The sequence below is a fragment of the Hippoglossus stenolepis genome, chromosome 8, assembly GCF_022539355.2.
Source record: "Hippoglossus stenolepis isolate QCI-W04-F060 chromosome 8, HSTE1.2, whole genome shotgun sequence".
Taxonomy (NCBI): domain Eukaryota; kingdom Metazoa; phylum Chordata; class Actinopteri; order Pleuronectiformes; family Pleuronectidae; genus Hippoglossus; species Hippoglossus stenolepis.
This window is the reverse complement of record NC_061490.1, coordinates 2,628,763-2,640,971: the sequence shown is the minus strand read 5'-3', so window position 1 is coordinate 2,640,971 and position 12,209 is coordinate 2,628,763. Positions and strand designations below refer to the sequence as shown.

General features: G+C 41.8%; 1 protein-coding gene across 1 annotated transcript; it reads right to left on the bottom strand.

Annotated features, from left to right (window-relative positions):
- Window positions 1-7,638: 7,638 nt before the first annotated feature.
- On the bottom strand, window positions 7,639-11,228 carry pou3f2b (POU class 3 homeobox 2b). The gene has a single exon (XM_035164655.2). The coding sequence runs from the start codon at window positions 11,226-11,228 to the stop codon at window positions 9,942-9,944; it is 1,287 nt and encodes a 428-aa protein (XP_035020546.1). The 3' UTR covers window positions 7,639-9,941.
- Window positions 11,229-12,209: the final 981 nt, after the last annotated feature.

The following is a 12,209-nucleotide window of genomic DNA, read 5'->3' as shown; positions in this document are numbered from 1 at the left end:
CTGAAAGCTTCGTTGCTCTGTGACTCCACAGTTCTCTTGCCATCCGTCAAGGACATATTTTCTTCATTGCTACTGAATCAACAAAACACTTTCAGGGGTAAACAGTGTTGCAGCCAAATCCAATACAATTGAGGTAAATGGTGACCGATTCTTCAACTGTAAAAAAACAACTGACAAATAATAAAAAGCCTCCATACTGCTCCTCTGGTGTCATCCAAGTGTCTGTAAGCCTGTGATCCACATGCTAGCGCAGCTCCAGAGGAGGATATCGGAGGACAGTTAGGCTAACACACAGTGTAAATGACGGCGTTTCGAGTCTAATTTGAATGTCCGGGCTTATGGACACTTTGATGATACCACACGAGCAATATTTATCTTTTTTTCAGTTTTTTTTTACGTTTGAAGAAGTGGTCACCATTGACTTCAATTGTATTGATTTGGCTGCAACGCTGTTTAACCCTGAAACTCCCAAAGTGTTTTGTGGACTCAAACACTTCACCCATCCCTCCATAGGCATAGTGGTCAGTAGATTATGAGTGCATTTTTATTTTTGGATGATCTATCCCTTTAAATTGCTCATATGGCTTTCTAACTTATTCTCCAGCCTTAGTGCACAGTGCACCATCACTGTCGAAAAAAATGTGAATTGCGTTACTGTGTCATGCCTTGTCAGAAGACTAGTGTAAAGTGTGACTGGGAGAAAGGTATGGTCGTCTACTGAATCCACAACCACCAGAGAAGCCTTTAGTCAGAATGACTGACTGAACAGTAGGGGTGGAATGATCCTTTATGTCCTTAACCCTCTGCTATTTTACAGTTTATTAATACCACGGGGAGACGTGACATTAGTTTGTCTTCTTAACTGTGTTTTAATGAATTGTTTATGCCTGGTTTAATGATGTATATTGTGGCCCTGTAATGTGCCCTAATGACGGAGAACGAGGCGGCCTCGGCTGAAGTATTAATTTGGACTGCCTCCCCGATGATTATTCCTCAGCCAGCGACACCACCGCTGCTGCCTCTGCTGCTGTGCGCGCGAGAACGGATGCAAACGTGATTCATGGAGGCTTTTTCCGCTCTGCGCTACAGCTTGATTCCTTGCTGTCACGCCACTCTGTGAGGCTGATATATCCTGGGGGGATCCACAGCAATTAGTTCAGCTTTTTATTTGTCTTTCAAGCGCTTACAGACGTAGCCTGATGAATCTGTGGGGGGAATATATGGATGGAAATCTTGTTCCTGAATAATAAATCCAACATTAAAATCTAAACAAGGGGAGGGTTACGGGTTGCTGGCGCAAGGTTGCCCTGTGCTATATTGTTCTCTATACAAACCACATAAGTGACACATGAACATACCTTGACAAATATTGCAGCACCCTGCCAGTACAGTAATACTCTTCTCCTCAGTGAGACATGTCTGCAGAGTGCTGTGGTCTGCCTTGTCCTCAGGCGGAGACTCGACAGGCCTCAGACCTGCCTGAGGGAGGCCTCTTTGTGATACCCATCATTATGTGGCTTGGTGTTCCTTCTCTCGTTTCCCACCTTAGACTCTTAATAACGAGGACGTCCCTGTCAGTCCCCGCGCTGCTGTGTCTACATCTTGTTATTTTTGTTCTGTTTTGAAGGATATGGAGAATGTCAGTACTGAGTTTGTCAAATCCAACTAAATTCTATAATCCATATGTAGCTTTTTGAAGCAGCAGGCAGGGGATATGTTTATTTAGCCATGTCTAAATCCACGAGGATAACAGTTTTCATTTTGTGCACACTGTCAGACTGTGAGACTCTGCTGTAATTACTGTAAACAAGTGACGCCACATTTGAGACAATTTTCGAAACCCTGATCAGATGCTGGTGGTGCAGATTCAGTGCTAATGTTTCTCAAAATGGAGACCAGATATTTAACAAAACACTGTTAAGGCATGTTTTTGCCTGTTCTTTTGCTTACAGGTCATTTTCTTTTTCGAAAGCAAGAGATACATCTTTCAGAAATGTGTCAGAGACCAGAGGTTTTCAACTTCTTTGGCTTGTTACGGCTTTTCACACACCAGTCAATTTAGAGATGTTGGGCTTTTTAGCTTCCATAACTTATCTTCTCTCATCCAGGCGGAAAGAATATACACATTTAGGTGTTGATTTTGGCGGCTGTGGTTCAGGCGATAGAGTGGGTCCGGCTCATCCACTAACCGGAAGGTCAGCGCTTTGATTATGAGGCATTCTCATTGAAAAAGTACTCGTAATTCCCCTTCATTGAACATGAGTGCTGGGTTTGAACGGTGCACAGCACAAGATGGCCTCCGAGAGATGAGCATGTTTCACAAACAGGCCGAGCAATTACAGCCTGAATAATTATGTGCTGAAGGGGAGACACGTTTCGCCCCACTGCTCAGCAAAGTTCATGTGAAGTTATAATTAAACAATAACTCGTTTACAAATGAACGCACACACGCATTTGTGTACTTAAGTGTGCAAAGTGTAATTAGCTGCGATGCATCTGAGTGAGATTGAAGAACAACAATGTCAAACGGTGGAATTATGTTCAGGCCGTGAGCTTGTATCACTGTTATCTGTGCGCTCAGGGGGGTGGAGGTGTGAGCGAACAGAGAAAGACAGGCTGAATGAGTGATCGATACAGACGGCTGATTCAGCTTCACAAGATTCAGAGATGATGTTTGACAGGGAAACTTTGTACAAACATGTTCAATGAAGATCTCTGGGGGGTAAATAAAGTTAGTCACAAAAATGAAACATTCATTTTTCAAAGTTAATTAGACCCCAGGAAATCATATTGAAACATGATGTAGCTGCACACAATGTTCAATGACATAATGTGATCAGAGGAAGATTAGGTATTAATGTTGTTTCTCAGGGACGGACATAAATATATCTGCTTGATGTTGTACTCACTCTTTAATTTGTAATTTACCAGTAAGTGAATCTGCTCATTACACAATGTTTTTCGCGACAGGACTAAAACTGCTGAGTCAGTATTGGTACTTTAAGCACATCTTGACACCAGGATGTGTATGCTTTACTTGATATATATATATGGTGTATGGTCTCACTTAATTACAGCACCTATTGCTGCAGGCATGGCCAACTCTGTCTCTGAAAACATAATGTTGTGGAGCAGCTGCGGGACAAACCGATGAGAAGCCAGGGAGGAGAGAAGATGATGTGCAGGTCTCCTCGTGATAACCTGATCACAACGTGTGTCAAAGACTCTTCAGACAGTTGGAGCTGACACTCAGCACGATGTGGTTTCCGGCTCGTCTGAACAGGCTCGACAGGCTGAGATGTCCTTTCACATTTAGCTGCTTTTCATCTGGCCACCTTGTAACAACAGGCACAAAACTGTGAGGCTGAGATGTGAAGTTTGGTAAGAAGCTCTCTGCAACCAGTGATGGGTTGGCATGATTATCGTACTCCTATTATTGATCTGGGGCTGCTTGTATGATAATTGTCATTATTGATTGTCGTATCATTTTACGATTCATTGTTTAGTCTACTAATGTGACAACCCAGTTTAAAATGGCCATTGCGAGTCTTCAGAGCCTGAGGTGAGGTCTTCCACTGCTCTTTTTTACTGCAGAACGTTTTACTTGTCACAGTAGGAAAAGCATAGGTGTCATTTATTACATTCACTCTGGTCTTGAGTGTCTCAGTGAGCTACAGCCCAGAAACTGAAGCAGCTCAATGGAACTCAGGCATCATTTATTACATTATTTACTCTTGCGACCCGTCTGAATGTGGTTTGACAACGAGGCTCACTGCTTGTTTACCCATTAATTCACATTCACACAATGATTAAAAAAGCAGCAAATTCTCAGGTTTGAGAATCAGAAACCAGAAGTTAGAATTTTTTAATTTATAATCTTCCCAACCGTTAAACATTTTGAGTTGGTTAATAAAATCCAAAATGTGTTGCTCGTCTCTATCACTTAGAGGAACTAGAATGGCACACAGTAGAGTGCATACCTCCACCAAGGCCCCTTAAACACACTTAAATCCAGTCAAGCCCACTGCTAATTACACACACCTCTCTAAATATGCCTGATTTTTGCATCGAGATCTTTATATTATTTCTTTCGAAATTTGCAAAAATTCATTGTCAAATAAAATAAAAACAAACCCTAACCCCAATATTCCTGGATTCGTCCCCAGATCCAGATCCACACATCCTTTGACCAAGTTTCATGGTAATCTGTTTAGTGGTGTTTGTGTAATGCTGCTAACAGACAGACAAACAAAAAACACTAATGAATGATTAAGTGGATATTGTGAGACTGTGATATTTTCTCTAATGTTTATATAACCTATAGTTATGTATCCATTTATTCATCTTTTAAAATATTTCATAACTATGTTAAATGTAATCATAACATGGTCATGTTGAGTTGAATTTCTCAAGTTTCACGTTTTGCTCTTGTCCATAAAAGCAAACACTTGATAAGATATCTTTATGTTAATTTATTTGAAAAGAGAAAACTAATGTTGAAAGTGTAATTTTTACTTCAGAATTATATGATAATCATGTGATGATGTCTGATCTATTTGTGTCAGGGAGATTAATAGCAACAGAGAAATCAATGTAAAAATATGACACTTTTTTTCTTATAAAACAGCTCCACAAAATGTCCATATGTCCTACAGGGACTGACAGTGGACTGTGTCATCGAACGCAGTTTGAGAAAGTGTGATTTAGTGCTACAAAGATCTTTGATCTCTATTGACTGTGTATAGTGTTGGTCTTTTAATCATCATCTTATTGTATTCATTTAATACCAGCTAACCTTGTTGTGAAGGCTTCTACTGCCTTTGATCAAATACTAAATAAAATCTGATTCTGCAAACTTCCCCAAAGTAAAATATTAGACCACAAACTCTACTCTTACAAACATGATTCTGTCCTCATTTAATGATTTTATAGATTTGAAGTTTGAATCAGTCCTCACAGTGTTATAACATGACAGCTCGGACTCACTCTTGGGTTGTGATGGTGTCACTAGATGGCGCTAGAGCACCAACTATCCCCCCTCTCTGTTGTTTCTCCTCAGCACCACAACAGTGGAGTTTTTTTTTTTTTCCTTCCCTGGAAGCCTAATGGGAAATTTCAAGTCACCTAAATAAAAAGGAAGGTGTAATTAACGCGACGCGCTATTAATTGCATCTGCCAGAGAGTGGGTGAAGGGCAGGAGGGCACACTTTTTATTTTTGATTACTGGGCTCCACAAAGGTCCACTTCACAGATCAGAGAGAGGCCTTTATGTCAGGGTGTCATTTCATGCCAGGCGTCCAAATGGCAGGTCAAACGGTCACGATGATGCACAGAGGGTCAGCGTCTCATTTCCCCTGCATCAGCAACATAACAGCATGTGGAAAGGATCGCGTGGTATTGTGCTGTAATCTGGAGCCACTGTAGTGCATTAAAGAGAGATAACATCAGCTGTGCTTATCAGCCTACATGGAGGCAAATTAAACATATAGGGACATTTTGACATGAAACAATAAAGCATGGGTTTAAATAATGAAATGAACATTAACAACAGAGTTATTGTTAATGATTTCACGAACATCTGGGCCTCAAGTCAAAATGTCGGCTGAGAAAAATGCATGTTACCGCTGACTACACATTCTGAATAAGAAGCCACATAGGCTGCTCTAATCCTGTGTATTATTGGAACGTTATGCCCAGCCTACACATTTTTCACTTGAGAAAATTGTAACTTTTTATGTCATGGTTTTGTCCACAGTAGAAAGAAAGTGTCAATAGCTTCTGCAAGTACAAACATGTTTACATAGTCACACATGAAGTCCCCACAGGAAATCATTCATCGCAACAGCCAGTAAAAATAGTCTGTTCTGTTTATTCTCTCAGTTCAATGGATTTATGATCCAAGGGAGCACCCTGCTTTTTGTTAATGATTATTGGGAAATCAGCTATCAATTACCCAAGTGATCCTTCTCATGTATCAATAATGATGCTGAGGTGTGCACTGTAAATCTCAGTTTCTACTCTTCTTCCTCACTACTGCTGCAAACATCAGGACAGAGGCCGGCCGTTTGTGGAGTGAAACGGAGGTGAAATGAATAGGAATTAATATTATTATAAGAGCCACAGAGGGCAAAACATTATTTTTGTATATATATCTTTTAGTCAAAAGAGGAGGTGTAAAGGAAATAGCGACTGTGCATTATGGCCATTAGCTTCAAAATAAAATCAACTAGAATCCGATCACACCATACATTCCTCTGGGAGTATTATGGAGAAATGACACACTGGAGAATGGGGAAATGCCACCACGGTCACCACTGTCAATATCACTGTCACTATAAGTCCCTATAGAAATATTATAGTGGATTTCTTTTTCCTCTTAGGGGTATTTCTTTATCTATTGATCCAGATCATTTCTGTGGTGATGAGGGAATATTATGGAGTAAATTGAATACAATAGGTTTTGTTGAATAGCAGGAGGCAGTTATTTAAATCTAATGATCCATGATACGTCTCACAAAGTCTGGGTTTTTGAATTTATTTCAGAAGATTAAAAAGTTGCTTTGTTTGGGACTTTTTGGGCTGTAAATCTCTCCAGACTTACAGCCCAAAAAGTCCCAAATGAAGCAAGTTTTTATCTTCTGAAATTGATTAATATTATTTAAGAAATAAAACCTTTGTTTTATTTCTTTTTATTTATCATTATCTGTATCAGAATTGGGAGTACACATGTTTGGTTTAGTAGACTCACAGATAAGTCAAGAGGCTTGCTCATTCAAGTTTTGCCATTGATGTGATGGAGAGCTTATATTTTTGGATTGAGACTGATATGAATGAACCATCAAATGAATAAGGTATGATCACCACTTGTTTTATTACGTGGAATAAATAAAAAAAAGTTTTGTTTGTTTTTTGCGTCTTAAAAAAACTAAACAAAACCTCAACTTTATAGTTTTAATAGTTGTTGGTTTTTTTAAATGATTTCTATGCTTGTGGTTTTTTAGTTCCCAATACTGTGAGCATACAACAGACAAAGTCATACCTTTAAGTCTCAGTGAAATGGCAGTGAAACCCAAATCTGCTGGGCCACGTTCAGCCCACCCTTGGACCACTGTGGGTCCTCGCACCTTACTTTGGGAACCCCTAATTTAACCTTACATTGAAGCGGAGGTTTTCTCAGCCAGAGCCAGTCGATTTAAAATCAGCCCGGGGCAGAAACAACACATCATCGGCTCATAATCTTCCATTCATCAACCCTGATTTTCTCCCCACCATTAATTCCGCCCAGACCAATGGGCTCAAAGCAAGAGACAGATTTTTTTCTTTTTCTTTTTTTCTTTTTTTTAACACCACAGCTGCAGAGCAGACAGTGAACTCACTGCATCATCATCATCATCATCATCATCATCATCATCATCATCATCATCATCATCATCTTTCAGGTTTGGGTAAAAAAATACATTTAGCCTTGACGTTGGAAAAAAGCTGTTTAATATCAACCCCATTATTTAAAAATGTGCAAGTCCGTTGTTCATGTGTCAAGTGATGAAACACCTACAGGCATTTGTCTCCTCTGCTTCACCCCAAGTTCATCCAGCGAATATGACAGAGCCCACAGAGCCCCCCCCACCCCGACCCCCATCAAAACATACAAAATAAAAATAAAGGTTTAACAGCAGGCGATTCAACCAAAACCAGAAGAAAACGGCGTCGGATTGCTACAGGTCAGGTCTACGTCCCACAACGTGAATTTAAACTTGGATCGATTCATTAAAGCTACCGAGGAAAACATCTCAATGGCATGAAAAAACAAAACAAGAAGAGAAATTCTGTTCCCACATGAGAGAGGAAAAACACATCCCTGGATATCTGTGTTTGAAAAAAAAAGGATAAGACAAGATAAGATAAAATAATACAAAAATAACAATATGCTGTGCGGAGAAAATATGTATATGTACATTTAACTGTACCGGTCCAGGCTGTGGCAATGCCGCTGGAAAAACTAAAGTCAAATAAAACAAAATAAAAAACAAAGTATCCCTCCTTCCCTTCAAAACAAAAGCCTCTTCGCTGTCATTTCATATATATCTTGCTCTTTGTGTCACTTATATAAAAACCCACCGTAGAATAAATTACAATCTCATTAAAAAACAAAATAAAAGTTCTCCGAACAATTTCCCCCAGAATAAAGCACGAAGATAAACAAAATGGCTGAAATTAAACGCATGGCAACAAGCTCACGAACAAATAATAATAATAATAATAATAGTAATAATAATAATAATAATAATAATAATAATAATAACAATAATAATAATAATAATAATTTTGATCATATGCTGCAATTTTTGGAATGTCACCAAGTGTGATTTGAAATTTAAATTTGAGAAATGTATCATTATTATTTACTTTCTTTTTCAAACCCACTAATCATGGTGGCGATCTCGCTGTTTTTGTCCTGATTCATTTATGGTTTGACAGTAATGTTAAATCTGAATTCAGACAGTAATTTGATTGGAAACACAATCTAATGTAGTTTCACAAAAAAAAAAAGAACTCATCGGACAATTGATCAAAATTAAACTAATTCCACGTGAGATGTTTTTTTAAAACACGTCTTCAGAGTCAAATTAAAACAGAAAATTATAAAACCGCAAACGAGCATAACCTCGGCAACAAAATAAAAAATAAAAACGTTAAATAGCACACAAGTACAAGGCAGTAGGTAGGCTATGAATGAGAACTGGATTTTTGAAAACTCAGCCCGCTTGTTTTTGAAAACATCGATCCAAAAAAGTGCCCCAGTGAAGAAAGAAACAAAAAAGGGATGAAGCCATGACTTTTCAAAGTTATACAATATTTACAAAAGTGGATCCAAAATTTCTGTGAGAGTTGCTGACATATATCTCTATAGATATATCTATAGGCTAATATCTATAGCCCATCCTGTTGTGGGAAAAGTGCCAGATAATCAAATCAATCGCCACGGAGCCTGAGCTGGGAAACTCTCAGAGGGAATTTAATATTATTTATATTATTTAACGCTGGTTTTGTGAAGAATATCATGGAATATCTCGGTAATACTTGGTCAGGGTCCGACTGCACTGCAGGCCACTGGAGAGGTCAGCCAGTGAACTTAATAATAATAATAATAATAATAATAATAATAATAATAATAATAATAATAATAATAATGTCCATGACCACATCCTCTCAGAATAAATAAGAGCTGAATGGCCTGCAGCTTCCAGCAGAGTTCCTCCCGCAGCGCAGAGCGGCTCTGTGCTGCCTGGCTGACAGATGGGACTCGGCCGATGCTCACCCTCAGCTGGACTCCACTGGACTGGGGCCGCAGCCTCCACTGGCCCCCAGTTTACTCCATTAACGCAGCTCCTTTGACCCCCACTGCGACACCCACCCACCCATCTATCCATCCACTGCTGGACGCACAGTGTAGAGCTACAAAACTAAAACGCCTCTGCTCTCCCTTTTACGCACAGGACAAAATAAATGTTGAATTGGATTTAAAAAATTAAAAAAAAGTGGCAAATGGAAACCGCTGAGCTATGCCTGTCGTCTAAAAAACACGTATGCCATCCTTCCCCTCCCTCTACTTTTGTTTTCGTCAAGTATGATTTCAATAACACAATGGGGGCTACACCTCGAAACTGCGTCGACTGGAGTCACAGTGCTGGCCATGTATCCTCGGAGAACACAACACAGGCTTATGTTCCTTTAGCTCTGGGAGAGGAAAACAAATGTCCTGTCCTCCCCTCACTCACTCGCCGTGTCTCACAGATTCACTGCAGATATTGTGTGAGTACTCACTGCAATCTATCATACATAAAACACCACTATATCGCTTCATAGTCCAGTGATTTATATATACCCTCGGGGATAAATAAAAAGGATAAACAAGTCCTGGAGGAGCGGTCCGGCTGAGTTCATTGGACCGGGGTCTGGACCCCGTGGTGCGGCGGCGTGTCCCCGTACACATCCTCGCTCCCTGGCAGAGCTCCTCCGGGAGGAGTCATGCGTTTCTCCTTCTGTCTCCTGTTACAAAACCAAACCCTCACCACCTCTTTCTCCAGGTGCAGACTGTCCGCCAGGCCGATTATTTCCGACGCTGCCGGTTTAGGGCTCTTCAAAAAATGGCTCTCCAACGCTCCCTTTACGCTTACCTCGATTGAAGTCCGTTTTTTCCTTTTCCTGCCCTGCGCAGCGATTTTGTCCAGGCTGGTCGGGCTGCCCGAGGTGGAGTCCGCCTCCTCCAGCCACTTGTTCAACAGAGGCTTCAGCTTGCACATGTTTTTGAAGCTGAGCTGCAGGGCCTCAAACCTGCATATGGTGGTTTGGGAAAACACATTTCCGTACAGGGTCCCCAGGGCGAGTCCCACGTCCGCCTGCGTGAAGCCCAGCTTGATCCTCCGCTGTTTGAACTGTTTGGCGAACTGCTCCAGGTCGTCCGAGGTCGGCGTATCCTCGTCCGAGTGGTCGTGGTGGCTCCCCGGCTGGTGCTGGTGCTGATGCTGGGACGGCGGGTGGCCGTGGTCGCTGAGGTGCGGGCTGTGGTGGTCGTCATGACTGTCTCTTAGGTTGTGGTGGTGCATCCCCTGCCCGCTGCTCGGGATCAGCCCGTTCACGCTGAAGCCCGGCTGGGAGTAAATAAGGCTTTGGCCGTTCGTCGTCGCCATGCTCGGTATGTGCGCCGCGGTGGTGGTTCTCCACGCCCGGCTGTCGTGGTGGTTCCCGTGCGTCTGGTGCACCAGGTGGGGCGGCCGCGACTGGTGCTGCAGGTTGCTGCTGGAGTTGTGCATCTCGTCCCGGGCGCCCTGCACCGTGGGTTTGATGTCCTGCTCCGCGCCGAGCGGGCTGGAGGACCACGGGGCTCCCTCTCCGTGGGACAGCGCCGTGATCCACTGGTGTGCGTGGCTGAGCGTGTGGCTGTTGCTCTGGAGCGGGTAGTCGCCCTGCAACAGGCTCTGTGCGTCCCGGTACGCCGTGGCTTGCTGCATGCTGCCAGGCTCCGAGTGCACGATGGATGCGCTGGAGGTGAGTATGTTGTAGTGGTTAGACGCTGCGGTCGCCATGACTTTCGGAGCCGGACTGGTCGCTCTTATTATAGGAACCTCGCATTTGACAGATCCTCTCCTGCCCACAGGCGGCTCCCAGGCGCTCTGCCAAGTGTACGCCGAGGCGCACCTGGACTCCGCCCCGCCCCTGCCACTCATTGGACGGGCAAAGATGATGGACGTGGTTACCAGGGGCAACGGTACGGCGATTGGCTGCGGGGAAGTCTCCGCAAACACTACTCTCTTTGTCGGAGAGGTGCGAGCTGAGGCTCCCGTGGATGCGGAGAGCCGGAGTGCAGCGTGGGGAGACGGAGCACCGGGATGAGCAGTGCAACTGTAAGATACAGTTGATTTACTTTGATAACCATGTTGTATCAAGACTCTGGCTGTGGGTGCAAGCTAGGTCGTGGAGAGCAGGGTTTCCTCTGATGTGTATGTCTAATCATTGGGCTACTTTTTGTTTTTAAGAGTTGGCTGTGATTACGCGCACGTTTATGCCATAAAATGCTGGAAACGTGTGTGCAACATCCTGATGTGATCAGACAGCGTCCACTTTTGCGACAAAGGAAGCTGGATTTCAGAGCATGTTCATGTTTATCTGCAGAATACAACAGGTCAGGCTGCAAACTGGAGCTGCTGGACAGAAAAGTACAGATGAGTGTTTTCACGAGTTCTGCTGAGACGTTATTAGGTGTGTGCTTATTAATTAATACAATTGTATTATTTTGTGCAGTGTAATGTGTGTGTGTGTAAATGTGTGTGAATTAAATTATTGATGTAACCCGATTCTTAAGGAGAATCAATCAACCATTACTGCTACATTACTCTTATTAAAGTTCAGATTTAAATTTGGACATTTTTGCCAGTTATGTACGTGTGAGACAAAATAATTATAATTTTAATATAATATTATATAGTAATAATAATATATACAATTTATTCAAACTGGTTTTAAAACAGCAAATAAAAAACACACTGTATTACAGCCTAAACTTCAAAATGATTTTCTGGATGTAAGCCCTAAAGTACAGTGTAAGAGGAATAAAACCATGTAAAAAGATGAAAGAAGACACGATTAAATCAAATAATTTTATTTAATATAAAAAGTCCTGACGATTAAACAGCAATAAATTGGATTAA